General features: G+C 48.4%; 1 protein-coding gene across 2 annotated transcripts in view; it reads right to left on the bottom strand.

Moving 5' to 3' along the window:
* Nucleotides 1–22702, bottom strand: part of LOC103654673 (uncharacterized) — a 118262-nt gene that overhangs the window by 80334 nt on the left and 15226 nt on the right. The window contains exon 15 of one of the 2 annotated variants that reach the window (XM_020552861.2): nucleotides 20879–20992. In XM_020552861.2, coding sequence (XP_020408450.1) covers nucleotides 20879–20992 — 114 coding nt within the window. Of the gene's footprint in view, nucleotides 1–62; nucleotides 1977–20878; nucleotides 20993–22702 lie in introns of those variants that run through there. The other variant, XM_008681518.3, reaches the window with a different exon arrangement.

Genomic DNA, 22702 nt, shown 5'->3' with positions numbered 1-22702 from the left:
TGCTACAACAAAGAAACTTTCCATATTGTGCACAAAAAATAGGTACATAGCTGTTTGGTTACTTTCTTGATTTCTTCTCAGCAGACTGCAAGGGCTATTCATAGGCAAAAGGTGCCCCGTATCCTGCTGAAATTGGATATTGGAAAAGCTTTTGATTCGGTTTCTTGGTCCTTCTTGTTTGAAATTTTCAGGCATTTGGGTTTTGGTCCTGTTTGGTGCAGCATCATTTCCAAATTGTTGTACTCTTCTTCAACAAGAGTACTTGTGAATGGGGAACCTGGGAAGATTATCAAGCATCATAGAGGGCTTAGACAGGGGGACCCCTTGTCCCCTATGCTTTTCATCCTAGTGATGGATACCTTGGATTCACTTATTTTAAAGGCACAGGAAAGGGGTCTGTTGCTGCCTGTATTAAGACATGGAAAGGGTCAACGGATTTCCCTGTATGCTGATGATGTTGTACTTTTCCTACAGCCTAGCAGAAAAGAGATCACACTGATCAAGGAGGTTCTAAGGATTTTTGGGGAGGCCTCTGGTCTTAAAACCAATGTCAGTAAATGCAGCATGACTCCTATCCAATGTAATGATCTATGTGTTGATGAGGCACAATCCTTATTCCCTTGCAACATTGTTGGATTTCCTTGCAAATATTTGGGGCTTCCTCTTTCTGTTAAGAAAATGCCTAGAAGTGCGTTTTTGGAAGTTATTGATAAAGTTGCTAATAAGCTGCCAGGCTGGAAGGCTCCTTTAATGAACCAAGCTGGAAGATTAACACTTGTCAGATCTGTCCTCACTGCCATCCCTATTTATCACCTTATTGCGATTCCCTGCCCTAAATGGGTGATCAAGGCTATCGACAAAATCAGAAGGGGCTTTTTGTGGAAGGGCAGAAAAGATGTTAGAGGTGGGCATTGCCTTGTGGGGTGGAATAAGGTCTGTAAACCCCTAAGTATGGGGGGTTTGGGAATTCACAATCTTGAAATTCTTGGTTGGGCTTTGAATCTGAGGTGGCTGTGGCTCAAGAAAACTCAACCAGACAGGCCTTGGGCTGAGTTTGATGTGCAAGTCCATCCTAATGTTACTGCCATGTTCTCAGCCTCAGTTTGCTCCATAGTAGGGGAGGGGGTTGGTACACTGTTTTGGACTGACCGCTGGTTGCATGGCCAATGTATCTCAGAAATTGCCCCTTCCCTGTTAAATAGAGTTCCAATTCGAGTGAGAAAAAGGAAAACAGTTCAGCAAGCTCTCAGGGACAACAGTTGGGTTGGCGACATCTCTGGCAGCTTACCGGCAGAAGTGATTGTTGATTTCTTAATAATTTGGGATTTAACTCAGGATATTCATTTGCAACCTGGAGTACCTGATGCTTTTCGTTGGCTTCCAGGTGCTTCAGGTGAGTACTCTGCTAAAACAGCCTACCAACGTTTCTTGGCTGGTTCTATGGAATTTGAGCCAGGTAAAAGGATATGGAAGAATTGGGCGCCCCCTAAGTGCAAATTCTTCATTTGGCTTGCTTCCCTTAATAGATGCTGGACAGCGGACCGTCTAGCTCGTAGAGGTCTTGACCACCCGGTGAGATGCGTTCTATGTGATCAGCAGGAGGAGACAATCCAGCACATTTTGGTCTCTTGTGTCTTCTCCAGGAATTTATGGTGGCAGATCTTATGCAAAGTGGGGCTGCAGCTTGTGGCACCAGGGCTGGAGACGTCAATTTTCCAGGATTGGTGGAGTATGGCTGAAGATCTTGTGCCATCTTTGCACAGGAAAGGGTTCAACACATTGGTTATTCTCGTGGCTTGGTGTATCTGGAAGCACAGAAATGCTTGTGTTTTTGATGGTGTCTCCCCAAATTCGAATGCAGTTCTGCAACAGATCCAGGAGGATGCCAGGCTTTGGGAGATGGCAGGTGCTAAGGCTCTGAGAAGGCTGTGGCCTTAATTTTGGGGGCTTGGTTCACTTCCCCCCCCCCCTTTTTTTTGTTTGTTTGTTTGTTCTTTCTTTTTCTTCCTTTTTCTCCTTTATTTTCTTTTGTATAGCTGTTGTTCTTGGTCTTCTTTAGACCTTCTCTCTACTTAATATAATGATGCGCAGTTCTCCTGCGTATTCGAGAAAAAAAGACTTCATGCGCATAAAAAAATGAGAAAACTTGAGATGCTATGGCTCGTTCTTATACTGCATGCATAGCAGTGTCACACACAAAGAACCTCTTTAGTCTTTCTCCAGCATATCAGTATCTGATTAAGATGCAATATGCAAGGAAGGATTTGATTAGAATCCATGCGATTCCTAAGCATTTCAGAATCTAACTCCTAGTGTGATATGAGCTCCCCTAGAACATATAAATGCCACCTCATGCTTGATGTAATGGCCAGCCCTGGCTCCGGAACACATAAATGCTTTCCACATCAGATCAGCCTTTTGTTCAGCTATGCATATTTATCCTAGTCATAAGTAACCAGGTTCGTGCAACACTCTACGTATCCTACCAAACAAAGTTAATAACCAATAAAAATGTCATCAAGCCATTAACACTAATTGTGACCACAATTAAGCAAATGTCTGTTACTAAAGTCCAAGCATTCAAAGGAGTAATAGGCAGTGCCTATTAGCTCTGCAGTGGTGCTGTCAAGGGCCTGGGCGTCTAGAGCAGGGGGCCCTCGGCTACGAAGGTCGTAGCCGCGGTTCGTCGTCTTCTCCGGCGTGGTTATCCCCCACAGCCGTAGGCTTAGTTGGTAGAGAGAGAGGTGGAGAAGAGATAACTTGTTTGCTGCCTTTATTCCTGTCTCCCTGTGCCGCATATATAGCCATCGGCATGCTGTTATTTTAGGCAAGCCTAAACATGGTAACACTAATCAATCACTCCTTTCCTTCCCTCTACTTTACATTCTTCTACTAATCAATCACCCATCAATCTCTCCTTTCCTTCCCTCTACTTTCCATTCTTCTATTTTCCTTCCTAGCCACTGCTTTCCATATGCTCCTGCTGATCTCCCAGATCTGCGCGCCCTGCACGCTCCTGTGCGCGACGCCTGTCACGGGCGCGACGCTGCCTGGCGTACGAGCGGCCGTACATGACAGGTGCTCACGCAGAAACAAACAGCGACATCATGTGAGAACCAGCAAAAGCCATACAAAGTGCAAAAGTGCAAGATTATGAGGGGGGAAATTGCAGCTCAACCATTTCAGCACAGAAGCGCCAAAAACGTAAGGACCAATAGCAAGTGTTGTTGTATTGCTATGTTGACTAACAATACTAAACACAGATGGATGGGTTAGAGGAGAAATGGAAGTGAGGGATGCCTGCAGAAAAAGATGTACTCCAAGCAACAAGCTATCGGCTTCTGAAGATGATCTCAGGACTGCGGTGGTGTTAACCATTATCAGCGACCTTGTGATTCCTCCGGTGGAGATTGCTGCGCTTCTGGCTCCAAGATTGAATATCAATGAAACTTCACTGGTCATCCGCAGGATCTCTGCAAGTAGTCTGCTACTGATTCTTCCTAATATGGCCAAGGCAGACCTCCTAGTCAGTCGTTGGCCTCTCATCAGAACTGCTTCTTTTTCTGTTATCTGTAAGCGTTGGGCAAGGTTTCTTGGCGCCTCGGGAGTCGCCTTGCCATTCTTGGTTGATCTGGAGATTGGAGGCATCCCTGTTCATGCCTGGGAAACTAATACGGTGGAACATATTCTTAGCCCCTATGCTTGGATTCATCAGGTGCATCAGGAGACCTTGGCACTGCAAGATTTGTCCTGCTTTCGATGCTCTGCTTGGTGTACTGATCCGTCTACTATTCCTGCTTCACGTGACTTGTGGATTGTTGAGTCTGTTCAGGTTGTTGAGGGCAATGTTGGAGAAACTATGGCTCTGAGCTACCCAATCACTATTAGTTTTTCCGTTGCCTTCCGACCGAACGATTCCAATTCACAGTCTGCTCTTCCTATGGATTCTGTGAATGATGGTGATCAAAGTAATGGCCACTATGGACATGCCAATCAGGGATTGTCTCAGGGGCTTGGTGCATTTGGGGTGGGAGATCTAGCCCATTCCTGAGGGATGGGCGTAATTCATCCTTGGGACGCGCAGCCAGAGACCGTTCAGGGACTAGCCAGCCACCAGTTACCAACCAGGGGACAGCTTGCCAGATATCGTGCATTGTTGACACTTCTGAATTACATAAAATTGCTGACCCACTTCTGGATTGTCTTCTTGCTGATTGGGAGACTCGTCATTCGTCCATGTTTCATCAATCGTCCAGGATTTTCATTGATCCCTGCTGTTTGGATATGACGGTGGACCTAGGAGGTTTTGGGCCACAATCTTCGAATTGGTTAGGGATTTCTACAGCCAGTCGGGATTGGATTGGGCTGCAATTATGCCCACCTATAAATTATTTGAAGCCATTTCTGACTCCATGTAGGGACCTTGGGTATCTAAGAGTAAATCTAAGTGGGTTTTCTTTGCCATCTGGGATGGTCTATGGTGGTGCAACAACAGTCAAAATCTTCTATCAACGGCGTCGAAAAACCACTGCTGGAAATAAAATTGCTACAATTAATGATGATGATAATGTGGAGGCTCATGCTTTGAGATTGGACTTGGATGTTGATGTGACAGCGGTTACTCTGTCTGACCCCCCCTCGGACGTGGAAGGAGTTGCTGATACTCCGTCTGAGACCATCTCTAGATTTCACGGGCCATTATTATTAGAGTACAATGGAACAGCGAGGAGGGCTGATGCAGACTCAACTGTTCCACTCAGGCCTGAGGTGGTAGCCTCTGATGACAGTTCCAGGCAGAATTTTGGGGATTCATGTGAGTCCTCATTGGATCTGTCATCTTCTATGGAATCTAGAAGAAGATCATTCATGGCTAAGATAACAATGGCACCTTCACAGCTCCTTGCTGCTCCTGTCCTCCCCAAGCGGTCAAGAGGTGCCACAAAATATGGTACTGCGCTACGACGGAGCCAACGGGTTGCAGGGGCAGGGGTGGAATTTAACATGCAGGATCTGGAGAACAGAGCCACAAAACAAGTAATGCGGACTCTGAAAGTCATCACAGAGAATGCATGCATCAACCAGCAAGCTGTTAAGGATTATGAGAATCTTTTTCAGCATTCCTTAACTCAAAGTCATGTTGAAGCGTTAGCGGCTCTCTTTGGATGGGGACTCCGGGGAATCTCTTCCCGTAGTGTGTCTGTTTTTCTTTCTGGGTTGTAATCTATAATTGTTGTAATGGATCCTAGCAAAATTATATGTTGGAATGTGAGGGGTTTAAATTCAGCTGATCGTCAAAACTCAGTCCGGAATCTAGTTCTGTCCTCTAAAGCTGATGTGGTCTGTCTCCAGGAAACTAAAATGACTGTCATTTCTACAAGAACCATTCTTGCAGCCTTGGGTTCGGATTTCTGCCAGTTCTCCTTTCTACCATCTTGTGGTGCTAGTGGTGGTGTGCTGGTTGCTTGGAAGCGACATCTGGGAGTGACTGGGTTGTCTAGGATTGACAGATACAGCATTTCAATCCAATTCTGCAATGCGCATAATCGCTGCTGGTGGTTAACTTGTGTTTATGGTCCTCAAAGTAACAGTGATAAGATGTTGTTTCTTCAAGAACTGAGAGACGTCAGGGCTGCTTGCACTGGACCCTGGTTGATTGCTGGTGACTTCAATCTCATCTACAGGGCTTCAGATAAAAATAATTCAAATATTAACAGAGCTATGATGGGGAGATTTAGAAAGTTGGTTGAGGACTTGAGTCTCAATGAGGTTCCACTTTTTGGGCGTAAATACACGTGGTCAAATCAGCAAGACAGTCCTGTTCTTGTCAAGCTTGACAGGGTCCTCTGTTCAGTGGAGTGGGAAGACATATTTCCAAATGTCCTTCTTCAAAGTGCTGCCTCTGAAGGCTCCGACCATTGCCCCCTGCTGCTTGGCATTAGAGATAATAAGATGGGTAAAAGACGTTTCTGTTTTGAAGCTTTTTGGTCCAAATTGGAAGGATTCCAGGATGTCGTCCAGGAGGTTTGGGATTCTGTGACAGCTGTAAACTGCCCTTTCATGACTCTGAATTTGAGACTAAAAGCCACAGCTAGGAAGCTGCAATCTTGGAGTGGGAAGCATGTGGGACATGTGAGGACTCAGTTGGCTTTGGCAAAGGAAATTCTGCATAGACTAGAAATAGCGCAGGACTGCAGATCTTTGTCCTTGGCTGAAATCTGGTTAAGTAATTTGCTGAAAAAGCATTCCCTGTTTTTATCTTCACTTCAACGGACCATTGCTAGATCGAGATCGAGGATCTCTTGGCTTAAAGAGGGGGATGCTAATACCAAACTCTTTCATATGCACTCTCGACATCGAAAAAGGAGGAATTTTGTTGCACAGCTGGTGAATGGAGACCAGATTCTCACTAGTCATGATGATAAAGCAGTTTTGGTGGACAATTTATACGCCAGACTAATTGGTGAATGTGGGGATAGGGAGCAGACTATTAATCTGGAGGCGTTGCACATGCCAACTTTCAATCTTGCACACCTCGATGAGCCTGTTACAGAGCTTGAACTTTGGAATACAATTAAGAGTTTACCTAATGACAAGGCCCCAGGTCCCGATGGTTTCACTGGGCGCTTCTATAAATCCTGTTGGAACATTATCAAGATGGATCTTATGGCTGTAGTTGCTGCGGTTTGGAACAGGAAGTTTGACAATTTTTGCTTGCTGAACTCGGCCTTCATTACTTTAATCCCAAAGCATGATGGGGCTGTGCATGTCAAAGACTTTAGGCCAATCAGTTTGGTGCATAGTGCTGCAAAGTTGATCACAAAATTATTGGCCAATCGGTTAAGTCAAAAGCTGAATTATATGGTGTCTCCGATCCAGAGTGCCTTCATTAAGGGACGTTTCATTCAGGATAATTTTATGTTGGTCCAACAAACGGCTAGACTTTTCCATCAACAGAAAAGGCCACGTCTTCTCCTCAAGCTTGATATTACTAAAGCTTTTGATTCGGTTTTTTGGCCTTTCCTCATCGAAGTTATGAAGTATCTTCGCTTTGGACAAATTTGGAGGGACATCATTTGTGGGCTTCTTTCTTCCTCTAGCACTCAGGTGCTTCTGAATGGCATTCCAGGAGGACATATTGAACATAGAAGAGGACTCCGACAAGGGGATCCTCTCTCCCCCATGCTCTTTATTCTAGTTATGGATGTTCTTGGTCTACTGTTTTCTAATGCTGAACACGCTGGTCTGCTCTTGGATCTTTCCCCCAGAAAACCTCTGCATCGGGTATCTATGTGTGCAGATGATGTGGCACTTTTCTTACACCCTTCGGCAGCGGATATTGCTATAACTCTAGATATCTTACATCTATTTGGGGAAGCTTCAGGTCTCCGCAACAACGAACAAAAGTATAATGTTCATCCCATTCAGTGTGGGGGTGTGGAGTTGGAAATGGTTCAGGATCTTCTCCCTTGTGGCATCTCAACCTTTCCGTGTAAATACCTGGGGCTGCCTCTGTCCCTGAAAAATCTCACTAAGGATCAGGTGCAGCCTATTGTGGATAGAATTGTTGATCAACTACCGGGCTGGAAAGCAGATTTGATGACAAGAGCAGGCCGTAAAGTGCAAGTTCAGCATGTGCTTACCGGAATGCTTATCTATCTTGCTATGGCGGTAAATATTCCCCCTTGGGCTATCAAGGCCATTGATAAAATTAGAAGAGGTTTCCTTTGGAGAGGGCACAAGAAGGCCAGAGGTGGTCACTGCCTGGTGGCCTGGGGCAGAGTCTGTAGACCCCTACAGCTGGGCGGTCTTGGCATTTCTAGTCTTAAAGAACTTATCTGGGCCCTGCGCATGAGATGGCTTTGGCTCCAAAAGACTGAGCCTGACCGACCTTGGTGCAGCCTTCCTATCCAGGTTCCAGATAAAGCAAGGGTTTTCTTCTCGATGGTGTTGACTTCAAAGGTTGGTAATGGGGCTAATACTTTGTTCTGGACTGATAAATGGATTTGTGGGCAGAAAATTGCAGATTTGGTTCCTAGATTATTTGATACCATTCCGAAAAAAATCACTAACACAAGGACAGTTCAGGAAGCATTGACAGATAGAAGATGGATTGCTGATATCACAGGATCACTCTCGGTGGGAGTATTATTGGATTATCTTCATCTTTGGAATTTAATTTCAGATTTTGAGCTGCTGCCAGACATAGATGATAAACATACTTTTAGTATTGCTGCAAATGGGACTTATTCTGCTAAGGCTGCATATGACAGGTTGTTCATCGGGTCTGTGCATTTCGGTCACTATGAAAGAGTTTGGAAAACTTGGGCCCCCTCTAAATGCCACTTCTTCCTCTGGCTATCAGTGCTAAATAGATGCTGGACAGCAGATAGGTTGGCAAAGAGAGGACTTGATCATCCGGAGAAATGTCCACTTTGTGACCAAGAGTCTGAAACTTTGGATCACATTTTGGTTTCTTGTGTTTTTGCGAGAGAATTCTGGTTCCGGCTGATGTGCATTTTCAGACTACAAAATCTGGCTCCTACACCTAGTACGGTGTCTTTTACGGGTTGGTGGGAGATGATTGACAATGGCTCTGGAGATATGATTATGAAGGGTGTCAACTCCCTTATTGCCTTGGGAGCCTGGATTATTTGGAATCATCGGAATCGAATTGTCTTTGATGGAATCTCTCCTAGTGTTTCTGCAGCTCTTTGTCAGGCAAGGGAGGAACAGCAGTTGTGGGAAATGGCAGGAGCTAAGGGTCTCTCCTTTCTTGCCGCAACCATCAGGGGCACCTAGCTGCCTGGTTTATCGCTGATGGGCTGGTTTTGTTTATCAGGAGCTGTTTGTTTTTGTTTTTTCTCTTCTTTTCTTTGGTTTCTTTATCCCCTCTAGGGAGGTCTTTTGTACTTTGGTCTATTTTGGACCCTCTTTTCCTTCTACTTACTATAATGATGCGCAGCTCTCCTGCGCTTTCGAAAAAAAAAACTATGTATGGCATCCACACACACACACACACATAATGGGTATGAGGTATTCCCATAATTCCCTACATGGTATCAAGCAGTGATTACATATCGTCCGACTAATCGCGATTAGTCACGATTAGTCGGCCTGATCGGTTGTTAGTGCTCGATAAGAGGTAGCGATTCGAACAGGGTAACTGAACGTCCTTATCGTCCGCCTAATCGCGATATATAGCGATTAATCGCCGTGTTGGGCAATCAGCCGATAAGCGCAGCAGACTGGCAGTCCAAAAGCCATTTTAGGCTTAAATGCTGTCTGGGGAGTCCAAAGGATGCCCAGTCAGCCAGTCCCTTCAGATGCGGCCTGGGTAGACCAAAAGTCGCCCAGTCCAAAGGACGACAGCTTATCTGTCATTAACAGCAGCTGAGTAGCCTATCTTCTACCTCCAGTCCTCCATTCTCTTCTCCTGTTCTTCACTCTTCTCCCGTCGCCTATCTGTCAACAACAGCAGCACTCCAGAGATGAGCAGCTCTTCTGAAGGTATGGACGTCGTGCTGCTTTTGTCTGTTCTTCACTCCTCTTTGTTCTCTACTCTACTGGTCTAGTAAGTTGTAAACTTGCAGTTTCATAGTCTTATATAAACTTGTTGCTGTTGTGCTGTTATGGAGTATGGACTATTCAAGTATTGAATAAACTTGTTGCTGCTGTGCTGGTGTAGTAAGCTGGATCTGGATGTACTGCTGTTTTGGACTTCCAAGTATTGAAATTGAATATTGATATTGCTGTGCTGTTATGGACTATTTAAGTATTTATACTGCTGCAAATCTCTATAGTATATAAGTATATATCTATATATAGTGTTATATATGACTATATATCTATATATATATGTCCTGGAATACACAGGACGGCCAGGGGGCGATTAGGATCGATCAGGGGCGAATAATCGCCCTGATCGACGCCTAATCGCGACTAATCGCCTGATCGCCCAGTGGGATCGATCAGGCGATCTGAAAACTATGGTATCAAGAATCTAGGTCCCCTTCCGGCTCCTTCCACTACCCTATCTTCTCTCCCGTGCTACCAAATCCATGACCATGGGGCCAACCATCTCGCATGTGCGCCTACTTCCTCTGTTGTAGGTCCATCTTATTCCACGTATCCTTCCTTCACGTGCGCGCACGGTTGCCTTCCGCATGGTCTCTCCACGTTGTCCGCCTCCATCAGCACGTTCTTCCCCGCTCCGCATGCCGCTTGGAGACTCCTCTGCTCCACGTCTCATGGCTTTTCTCCAACCAATCGGCCTACCTCTTCTCTCATGGACAATCTTCCTCCTCACCACAATGTCGACCACCTCCACAGCCTCTCCGCCTAACAACACTGGCCAATGATTGCAGGTCGCCTGGTCGATCCATGGGACCGACCAGGCGACTAATCGCGATTAGGCGACGACCAAGGTGACTAGTCGACCCCTAGTTGGTCCTTGGTCGTCCTAGACCTTTTAGACTAGTGGTTATACTTATATAGGTATATATATAAATAGCACAAAAGATATGAGCATTGAGCAGGAACAAAAATGCAGCAATCAGCTTGCTTGAAGCCTACAATAATCTAAACTAAATCATCATCTAAATGGAAGCCTGCATCAGCAACTTCAGCAGATCCAGATTCATCATCATTGTCCTCATTCATTTCATCCGTTACATCACCTTCAGACTGTTGGATTGTGTCCCTTTGTCGCTTTCTAGACCAAGAATAAGAAATAATATGGCTAGAAACTGCAGCAGCACGACGCAAGTTATGGCCCCTTAGACCCTCTGCTGCACCAACAACTTCATCCACATTGGCCGAAGTAATATCAGCAAAAACCCTAGACGTTGGCGACCAGGAACTACAAGTCGGACAACTAATCGTCGTAATCGGTGACTAGTCAGACGATCAGGACGACTAGACAAGTTAATTGAGTTGTCCGGCTAATCGAGTATAAACTGGCGACTAGCCCGACTAATCGCGATTAGATGGACGACTTGCAATCACTGGCGCTGGCAATCTCACCACCAAGACAATCACCGCCCACCCTACGCGACAATCGGTGTCTCCTCTCATGTTCCTGTCATCATCGAGCTAAAACACCCCGACTTCTTGAAGTGTGCATCTTTCTTCAAGTCCATGCTAGGGAAGTTCAGACTTCGCTATCATATCAACAGGACGGTATCGGCCAACCCCAATGAACCACAATGATCCTTGCGTCCACAATTAGATTCTTAGATCCATCACCGCCGACGTCCAAGACCTCATCATGGCGAACAATCAATCGGCGCGCTAGCTTTGAGTCGTCATCACGGGCATCTTTCGGGCTGACAAGGAGCCCCTTTCGGGCCAACAAGAAGCACCATGCCATTATCCCGCACGAAGAATTCTCCTGTATGAGGCAAGGGGACCTCTCCATCAAAGACTATTGCTAGTGCATGAAGACCGTCGTCGATGGCCTATATAATGTCAGCCATGTTGAATCAACGTCATAGCTGGTCCTCGACCTCCTCCGCATCCTCAACCTGAAGTGCAGTTCTCAAGCATGGTAGACAACATCACCAACACCACGCTTCTTCCAACTTCAAGCTCGTATCCACGGAACTTCACCTTGCCAATGAAGGTAAAGTATCCTCCAAGATTGTGCTCCTCACCGCCCGCTCCTCTATTTGTGACACGTCTTGTCACTCTACCTCATCATGCTTCAGCGTGCCACAAGCTCAGGATGGTCTAAAGACCTACAACCGCAGCAACAAGGGTAGTGACAGCGGCAGTGATGGAATAAGTCTTGAGTCTTGAGCATCTAGAGGACAGCCTGCTTTTGACTGTCCTCTGTAGTCCTTTAGCATCTAGAGGACAGCTTGACTGTCCTCTGTAGTCTCTTTAGCATCTAGAGGACAGCAGTCGCTTTTTGACTGTCCTCTGTAGTCGCTTTAGCATCTAGAGGACAACAGTCGCTTTTGACTGTCCTCTGTAGTCTCTTTAGCATCTAGAGGACAATCCTGTTGTGTAGTGTGTGTGAGAAGGTGTGGTAGTGCAGCCCCTAGGGCTATAAATATGTGTCCCCAACCCCTCTAAGGGTATGGCATTGTGTAGTGTTTGAGGAAATAAACAGAAAATTGTCCCAACTCATAGTGTCATCCTCTTGATGAGAGTTAGAGTCCCTCTACTTACAATTGGTATCAGAGCCAAACTATCCTGCAGCCTAAACATCTCTTGCTCATCTCCTTCCCGCGCCTCTCCCCGCACTCAGTCGGCAGCAAGAGCTCCAACTGTTCCTTCCTCTCCTGTTCAGACGAGCAACCTTTCGTCTGAGACAGCCTCTTCCACACGCAGCAACCCCTCACTAGCCCACCATGTCCCTACGCTCGGCCACTTCGAGTGCGCGGCGCCAGCAGGAGGCCGAGGTCACCGCGGCACAAGAACGCGAGCGAGCAGCAGCAGCGGCTGCAGCGACAGCGGCGAGGGCAGCACGGTTGGCGGCGGCGGAACTGGCAGCGGCGAGAGCGGAAGTAGAAGCAGCGGAGGCGGCGGATGCTGCACGTGCGGCGGCAACAGAGCTCGAGGTTCTGCGCGGCAGTAGAGCTGGCAGCTCTGCTTCTGTCGACGACAACACCGACGAAGAGCTCAGGCTGGCGAGGGAAGCAGCGCGAGAGCAGGCGGCACAGTGGGCAGCCGCGCATCCCCATGGGGGCGCGCGTGGCGGCAGCCCGGATAGGCGCCGACACGCTGACGGCGCTCCAGGCGGGGGCGCACGCGGCGGCAGCCCAGACGGGCGTAAACGCGCCGGCGGTGCTCCCGGCGGCGGCGACCGAGTCGACGGAGATCGCGGCCTCTACAGGCGGCGCGGTTCTCCCTCCCCGGATCGGTACCATGGTCGCCGCATGGCCCAAGCCATTGTCAGGGACATCGGTCCCGGCGGTGGATGGCCTACCCTCACCAAGACCAACTACGTCGAGTGGGCCGCGGTGATGAGGGTACGGCTCCAGGTTCGCCACATGTGGGAAGCAGTTCGTTACGACGACGTCGACTACCACGAGGATCGGCGGGCGCTGGATGCCCTCATTGCTGCAGTCCCGCCCGAGATGCAGTTTTCGCTTTCCCAGAAGCGGACTGCCAAGGAGGCCTGGGACGCCATCGCTGCGACCCGCATCGGCAGCGATCGTGCCCGCAAGACCACACTGCAGGCACTTCGCAAGGAGTGGGAGAACCTGGCCTTCAAGCCAGGTGAGGATGTTGATGATTTTGCTCTCCGCCTCAACACTCTGTTGCAGAAGATGGTGCAGTTCGGCGACGACACCTACGATGAGGAGAGAGCTGTTGAGAAGCTCTTCCGTTGCATCCCCGAGAAGTACAGGCAGATTGCTCGCTCGATCGAGTCTCTGCTAGACCTCTCCACGATGACGATCGAAGAGGCGATTGGTCGCCTCAAGGTGGTCGACGGCGACGAACCACAGGCTCTCTCTGGGCCTATCACTATCGGCGGGAAGCTACATCTCACTCGGGAGCAGTGGGAGGCCTGCCAGGGTGACAAGAAGAAGGGGGAGTCCTCCTCGACACGAGGCCGCAAACGCGGCAAGCCGCGCAAGGCGCGTGGAGGCGCCCAGGCCGGGGCGCGAGGACATGCTGAGGGTGGAGCACGTGGAGGTGCCCAAGGCGGCGCCATCGGCAACAAGAAGCCGGCACGAGACGATGGCTGCCACAACTGCGGCAAGCTTGGCCACTGGGCCAGGGATTGTCGGCAGCCACGACGTGGCCAGGCCAACGTCGCACAGGCGGAGGAGGAGGCCCTGCTCCTGGCACATGCAAGCATCGAGCCATCTCCAGCGGCACCGGCCGCAGCGGCACTCCTCCACCTTGATGAGTCGAAAGCACGCGCTTTCCTCGGCGACGGCTCCAACAAGGACATGATCGAAGGATGGTGCCTCGACACCGGCGCCACTCATCACATGACCGGCCGACGGGAGTTCTTCACCGAGCTTGACTCTAGCGTCCGAGGCTCCGTCAAGTTTGGGGATGCCTCCGGCGTAGAGATCAAGGGTGCCGGCTCAGTCGTCTTCACCGCCGCGTCTGGTGAGCACAGGCTGCTCACCGGAGTCTACTACATCCCCGCGTTGAGGAACTCTATCATCAGCTTGGGACAGCTGGATGAGAACGGTTCGCGCGTGGAGGTCGAGCACGGAGTCATGAGGATCTGGGATCCCTCTCGTCGCCTTCTTGCCAAGGTACACAGGAGTCCAAATCGGCTATACATCCTCAATGTGAAGGTGGCACAACCTTGCTGCCTTGCTGCTCGTCGAGACGACGGGGCATGGCAGTGGCACGAGCGCTTCGGGCACCTTAACTTCGAGGCCCTGAAGCGGCTCAGTGCCAAGGAGATGGTACGAGGCCTGCCGTGCCTTGACCATGTGGAGCAATTCTGCGATGTCTGCGTGTTGACAAAGCAGAGACGACTCCCCTTTCCCCAGCAGTCGAGCTTCCGAGCCAAGGAGAGGCTCGAGCTCGTGCATGGGGACTTGTGTGGCCCGGTGACACCAGCCACACCAGGAGGACGACGCTACTTCTTGCTGCTCGTCGACGATCTCTCCCGCTACATGTGGGTGATGATCCTTGGCAGCAAGGGAGAGGCTGCGAACGCCATCAGGCGTGTGCAGGTCGCTGCGGAGGCGGAGTGCGGCCGCAAGCTGCGCGTGCTGCGCACCGACAACGGCGGCGAATTCACGGCGGCTGAGTTCGCGTCGTACTGCGCGGATGAGGGCGTTCAGCGCCACTACTCCGCGCCATACAGCCCGCAGCAGAACGGCGTCGTCGAGCGGCGCAACCAGACGGTTGTGGGGATGGCTCGGGCTCTCCTCAAGCAGAGAGGAATGCCAGCTGTCTTCTGGGGAGAGGCGGTGGTGACAGCGGTTTACATCCTCAACCGCTCGCCCACCAAGGCTCTCAACGGGATGACACCGTACGAGGCTTGGCATGGGCGCAAGCCGGCGGTCTCTCACCTACGGGTCTTCGGCTGCCTCGCGTTCACCAAGGAGCTTGGCCACATCAGCAAGCTCGACGATAAGAGCACCCCGGGGGTGTTCATTGGCTACGCGGAGGGCTCGAAGGCCTACCGCATCCTTGACCCAAGAACACAGCGTGTGCGCACGGCGCGCGACGTAGTGTTCGACGAAGGGCGAGGATGGGCGTGGGACAAGGCGGTGGACGACGGCACGACTCCGACGTACGACTTCACCATCGAGTATGTCCACTTTGAGGGAGCTGGGGGAGTAGGCAACTCTTCTCCGAGCAGGTCTACCCCAGCCCCCAAGTCTCCACCGACTCCAGCGCCACACTCTCCAGCTCCTGCTACAACGAGCTCTTCACCACCACGCACTCCAGCCACGACTCCGGCTACAGCGAGCTCTTCGCCACCACGTACTCCAGCACCGACGGTACCCTCTCCGGGAACGTCCTCTCCGACACCAGCTCGTGTCGAGCACGACCCAGTGGAGCTCGTGACCCCTCTGTCCCGCGACGAGGAGCGCGTCGACGCGTGCTACGACGGCGAGCCGTTGCGGTATCGAAGGGTGGAGGGCCTTCTCATCGACCCGTCGGTGCCAGGCCCTGCATCTCGCATTCTGGCAGGAGAGTTGCATCTTGCATGCGACGATGGTGAGCCTCGGTCTTTCGCGGAGGCCGAGAAACATGCGGCTTGGCGTGCCGCGATGCAGTCGGAGATGGACGCGGTTGAGACAAACCGCACTTGGGAGCTCGCTGATCTCCCTCATGGTCATCGCGCGATCACCCTTAAATGGGTGTTCAAACTGAAGAGGGATGAAGCCGGCGCCATCGTCAAGCACAAGGCTCGCTTGGTGGCACGCGGTTTCCTACAGCAGGAGGGGATCGACTTCGACGATGCCTTCGCCCCCGTGGCACGGATGGAATCCGTGCGACTCCTCCTTGCGCTGTCAGCCCAGCAGGGCTGGCACGTTCATCACATGGATGTCAAGTCGGCGTTTCTTAACGGCGACTTAAAGGAGGAGGTCTACGTACACCAGCCGCCAGGTTTTGCGATCCCTGGCAAGGAGGGCAAGGTGTTGCGCCTGCGCAAGGCTCTCTATGGCCTGCGACAGGCACCGAGGGCGTGGAATGCCAAGCTGGATTCCACGCTCAAAGGAATGGGTTTCACGCCAAGCCCGCACGAGGCGGCCATCTATCGGCGGGGCAATGGAGAAAATGCCCTGCTGGTGGGTGTCTACGTCGACGACTTGGTGATCACCGGCACCAAGGATGCAGAGGTGGCAGCGTTCAAGGAAGAGATGAAGGCCACCTTCCAAATGAGTGACCTGGGGCATCTCTCCTTCTACCTGGGGATTGAGGTGCACCAGGGAGACTCCGGGATCACACTTCGCCAGACCGCCTATGCTAGGCGCATTGTTGAGCTGGCTGGGCTCACCGACTGCAACCCAGCTCTCACTCCGATGGAGGAGAGGTTGAAGCTAAGTCGCGATAGCACGACGGAGGAGGTGGATGCTACTCAGTACCGGCGTCTTGTGGGGAGCCTTCGCTACCTCGTCCACACACGGCCTGACTTGGCATACTCCGTCGGCTACGTTAGTCGGTTCTTGCAGCGACCGACGACGGAGCATGAGCAGGCTGTGAAGAGGATCATCCGCTATGTTGCGGGGACTCTCGACCACGGTCTCTACTACCCGAGGTGCCCTGGGGAGGCACACCTTGTCGGGTACAGCGACAGCGACCACGCCGGCGACATCGACACTAGCAAGAGCACAAGCGGGATCCTCTTCTTCCTCGGCAAGTGCCTCATTAGCTGGCAGTCGGTCAAGCAGCAGGTGGTGGCCATGTCCAGCTGCGAGGCCGAGTACATAGCGGCGTCCACTGCTTCGACCAAGGCGCTCTGGTTGGCTCGACTGCTCGGTGATCTCCTCGGGAGAGACACTGGAGCGGTGGAACTCAGGGTGGACAGCCAGTCCGCTCTGGCATTGGCCAAGAACCCCGTGTTTCATGAACGGAGCAAGCACATCCGGCTGAGATACCACTTCATCCGAGACTGCTTGGCAAAAGGGAGCATCAAGGCGCGCTACATCAACACCAAGGATCAGCTTGCAGACCTGCTCACCAAGCCCCTTGGGAAGATCAAGTTTGTTGAGCTTTGCTGCAGGTCCGGGATGACCCAACTTTCTCACAAGACGACACCCAAGACTTAGGGGGAGAATGATGGAATAAGTCTTGAGTCTTGAGCATCTAGAGGACAGCCTGCTTTTGACTGTCCTCTGTAGTCCTTTAGCATCTAGAGGACAGCTTGACTGTCCTCTGTAGTCTCTTTAGCATCTAGAGGACAGCAGTCGCTTTTTGACTGTCCTCTGTAGTCGCTTTAGCATCTAGAGGACAACAGTCGCTTTTGACTGTCCTCTGTAGTCTCTTTAGCATCTAGAGGACAATCCTGTTGTGTAGTGTGTGTGAGAAGGTGTGGTAGTGCAGCCCCTAGGGCTATAAATATGTGTCCCCAACCCCTCTAAGGGTATGGCATTGTGTAGTGTTTGAGGAAATAAACAGAAAATTGTCCCAACTCATAGTGTCATCCTCTTGATGAGAGTTAGAGTCCCTCTACTTACAGGCAGCACTGGTGGCCAGCAAGACACCAGGGGAGGCAGTGTGTGCCCACACCTCACAAGGGTCTATGTTGGTCCTCTGCCCAGCCAGCAGCAACAGCAACTGTCCTAGCCAAGCCAAGGTATCCTTTGGGCTGGCTCCACGGGTGGAGCCTCATAGTGCCTTTGCATCCACCTAGTTTGCCTCATAGCTGCAGTTTGTGCATACCAGACAACAAACTCAAAAATAATTTTGCTCGCACTCGATAGTCCTCCTCGATGTCGTGGATCACATTGAATCTCGTTTCGAGACAGTGTTAACCTTCATACATAATTGGGCCATTTTTTGCGCCGACAATACCACGAGCATGAAAATCGTCTTGGTTGCACCCCCCCCCCCCCCACCCACCTGGAGCTCCTCAAGTTGGTGGCCGGAGCTTGTCTCATCGCTACCTAGAACCAAGTGGCCCTTCACAGTAACCCATGGAGTGCTCTACACTAGTGCTACATCCCATATCTCATCCTCCCACAATACAGTACTCACTTGCCTCCCTCCTTATTCATCTATCATTGTGAGCAATGGTCACTCCATTCCTATTATCATTTGTGGAACATCCATTCTTCCCACAGCCGGCACTTCCTTTTATTCTACTTGTTCGTCAATTTACATGTGATAATAATTGTTCCATTGAATTTGACACTTTCAGCTTTTCTGTCAAGGACCCATCGACGGAACATGTGATCCTTCGCTGCAATAGCATCAGAGACTACTACACCATCTCACCAGCTTTGCCATCCGTTGTCGCTAGTTGCAGCATCCTTGTCTCGTCCACCTTATGGCATCATCATATGGGTCATCCGAGCCCCTCCATGGCTTCTCTTCAAAACATGTCAGTAACACGTAATAAAGCAGTGTGGTCCTTGTGTCATGTCTGTCAGCTTAGCAAACACATGCATTTGCCTTTTTCTAGTTTAGTGCCCACTACGTCAAAACCTATTACTTTAGTACATCATGGTCAACTACTCAGATCACCTCGTCGGTGACATCGGCATGAAGAATAGCACATCAGGGGCTCCGTTCTTCCTCGGCTCTAGTCTAATCAAGGCAAGGCATTGTCATTGTCTTCCTGTGAAGCAACCAAGCCAAGCCATCTAGTTGACACGGTTGCTACTACACCCCCATGAAGAAATGTCTTCCTGTCAAAGCAGGGTATGTCACGGCAACCATGGTGGCAAGCTAAGTCATATGGCAGGTATAGTTAATGGGTGATCTACGCCACTGTGAAGCTGAAGATGGATATAGCATGGGCGAAGCAAACATATCGACATTCGGTACTAATTCATCCATGAGTACTCAGAGAATGGTAGCATCTTTATTGATTTTGTAAGCACCTATCGCAGACATTATAACGAAGGCATTAGGGCGAATTTGTTTCCATGGGCTTACTGTGAGGATTGTAATGTTCAAGATCAGCCTAAAAAACAAGGATCAGGGGACCAACGTCAGCACTAATCTCAGATATTCTAACGAAGGCATCTCAACCTCACTTTGAATCAAAGTTGGCTTTCTACCACAACTAGATTTCATAAACATGGGAATGATAAGCTTAGCATCTATTATGCCGATACTAGTGGAGAAAAACCATGGAGGCGTGGTGTCCTCACTCCTCAGTCCACTTTTTTTACCAGAATCAGCCAAGAATTCTATTCCCTTTCTAGTAAGCTAATGGGTGACATATAGGTCAGTTTCCCTTTCTAGTAAGTAGGCAACATCAGCTGTCTTATTTCCTTGGTAAGTCAAGGCAGCTGTCTGAACCTGGCAGGTAGTCATCAAGTTGAATTTTGCTAGTAGCTGGAACAGCAGTAGCAAGGTCAGTTCTACAAAAACAACATATTTACTACAAATATGTATGACTATATGCAGTGACAGGTGAGCTACTTGCTTCAGAGCTGGACCAGATTTAAGAATTCCCTCTCCAGCTCCTATCTCTTCCTCTAGTTGCAATCCAACCCAGTAAACATTAGAAGTGAGCATTTTGAACCGTGTTCCCAGTTTCAGGCATAAATCCACCAAAGTTTAATTCGTTTGCAAAGTGATCTCTAGTAACAAATAAGTGTTGTTATAGGACGTATTCAGTCAACAAGTTTAAACGTTGATAATTCTTATCTCTTTGAATATTCCAAAAGAAATGAGAATAGCTTCACTAGATTCATGATGTTCAAAAACAGTTCCAAAATATTATAACTTCGCTATATTTTGCATATGTATTATACTATTAATTAACTGACAAAACAGTGTCATGGTGTCTGCATTGCTGTCCAGATTGATACTTATGTGTGACTGAATGGAATAGTGCAGGGCCATTACTAAGGGTGTGTTTGAATGCACTAGAGCTAATGGTTAGTTGGCTAAAAATTTGCAAGTAGAATTAGCAAGCTACAAATAGCTAGCTAATTATTAACTAATTTACTAAAAATAGCTAATAGTTGAACTATTAGCTAGAGTGTTTGGATGTCTCCAACTAATTTTAGCCACTAACTATAAACACCGTCTAGGTATGCCTTGAGTAGAGAGGATTATAGGAAACCTGGTATCACAAAATGTGATTAGCTAGCCCAATAACGTCTTCATCCACTAGTTGTACTCTAATACCCTCTCGTGCGAATACAATGCCCTTGACATCAGGGAAACGTCATTTTTAGTTTAAAAGTTGATCTATTGTTTTGAATTCTTTATATTCCTACTTGTTAGCAACTGTTTGGTAGAAAAAAAGGTGCCTTACAGCCTTAACCTATGTTTGGACAGTTCTCTCGTGCAATTTGGCTAAATTTCCCATGGTCTTTATTTTATTTTGAGATACGATGTGGCATAATGATGTGCGATGTTTTACTTGAGTGGACGTCATTAGCTAGCCCAATGGCGTCTTCATCCACTAGTTGTACTCTAATACCCTCTCGTCTGTATACAATGCCCTTGAAATCAGAGAAACGTCATTTGTGGTTTAAAAGGTGATCAGTTGTATTATAGCTCTAGTGCATTCAAACACGCCCTAATGCTTTCGGAGATATCTTTCTGTTCTCGCATCCATAAAACTTAAATAAAAACACTTCATTTTTCTCAATCGATATTTGCTGGGGCAACTACTGGCACTAATCTACAATGAAGAATACAAAATAATCGATTTTGTCAACGGAAATTGTTGGTGGAGAGATTAAAAGAATAAACCTACTCAAAGAACGAAAAATAAGAACCGTGCAAGTACTAGAAACATGCAGGCTTAGATAAGTACCGTAACATGGCATGGTGATATCTTCGCAATGAGCTGCCAATCAAGGTCCATACCAATTGGTGCTCGTACAAAACTAACATCAAGAGCATGACTCTTTCCCTCGCTAACGACACTCTGCAAATAAGGGACAAAAGCAGCTATTAAAAAAATGAAAGCAACAAGAAAAATATAGAATGGCATGCAAATTAACATTTTCCATGCAAAATACAATGACATAGTCATGGCAATCATTTTGGCTGCCACAAATGGTCTAGTAAGCTGCATGTGTTTAAGGTTAATCGTGGTAAAGGTGGCATGAATCAAACGATCCCTTGCATCTAACACAGCCACCACCAGTAGAATGGTAACATGGATTGGTTTGGGCCCTTGAACCTCAATATGGGAGCATGTAACTTATTTTCATAAAAACATTAAAAAAAATGTTTTAATGGTTTCAGGCGCTGGCTCTGTTCAAATCGTTTATTAGAAACTAACTGGTAGAAGGATTTCAACTCCTTGGTGGCACTCACTGCTTGGTGGATTTGGAAGCATAGAAATGCTTTTGTGCTTGATGGGGCTCGACCAAGTGTTCCTAACATCATTGAAGATATAAAAGAGGATGTCAGGCTGTGGTGCTTGGCTGGGGCTGCTGGTCTAAAGGATATTTGGCTGTAGGGCACCTTGGCTGTGTAGTCAAGTTCCTTGTTTTTCTGTCATGTAACCTAGCTTAGCTAGACCGCTTAGGCAGCTTGTAATGGCCTAATTTGGTCCTTTTTTCCTTCTTAATATAAAGTACGCAGCTCTCTTGTGTGTTCGAGGAAAAAAAAGAAACTAACTGGTTCAACTACAGTTTCCTATTAGAATGGTCTGCTTACTCAATGCTGCAGTTGTAAAACAGTATTACCGGTTCTGGCTATTCCCATCAAACAAACTGATAGTCAGTTTCAAAATTACAACTGTGCACAGGCAATGCAGATTTTTTGTTAGGTGAGATGATTGCAATTACAAAACATTGGTGGTATTAGACTATTAGTGTTATTAATTGTTCAAGGAATGAGGAAGGCAGAAACAAGACCATGATGGTCTATTAAATGCATCTTATCACATGGATAAGGTTCGCCTGAGCATATTAACTTGTGATTTCATATTGTAGTCCCTGTTTTCAAGTCGTCGACTAGTCGTCCAGTCGGTCCTGGGAGCTCGACTTGGGGAGCCGGCTCGACTTTTCTGGCAAGTCGGGCGACTTGTCAACGACTGGAAATTCTCAGTCGACTACTCGTCGACTTGGTCTGGCAAGTCAGCCGACTTGTGCCCCAGTTCAGCCCAAAGACCCATTACACAACATATTTTCTTGATTTGGGGGAAAATGCAATGGATGATCTTGAATTGGGAGATATTTAGGGTATCTACTATCTAGCTGCAGCAGCAGCTTAGCTATCTAATGGAGCTTATTTCCTTTCAAGTTTAAACTATATTTTCTTGTTATTTGTTTTCCAATTTGAACTATATGGCTGTTATGACTTATGAGTTTATGACTTATCACTTATGTGGCTGATTTGGTTCAGTTTGAGGCTTCAAATGAGGTAAGACTTGCTGTTTATTTCAGTTTCGTTCAATTTCAGGCTTCAAATGAGGTAAAACATGCTCTTTCTTCATATATAAATGCTATATTGTCTATATGAAGCCATTATATAGGCAAAACAACCACTATATTGGCAAGTCGACGACTAGTCAACTGACTTATCGACTAGTCACCAAGTCGGTACCTTGTCGACTCGACTCGACTTATCGACTTGAAAACCTTGATTGTAGTACAGAAAAGGCTAGCTCAGATGGACCAACATA

This window comes from Zea mays, chromosome 4 (genome assembly GCF_902167145.1).
Source record: "Zea mays cultivar B73 chromosome 4, Zm-B73-REFERENCE-NAM-5.0, whole genome shotgun sequence".
Classification (NCBI taxonomy): Eukaryota; Viridiplantae; Streptophyta; class Magnoliopsida; order Poales; family Poaceae; genus Zea; species Zea mays.
Note: the sequence above shows the minus strand (reverse complement) of the source record. Positions and strands in the feature narration are given on the sequence as shown.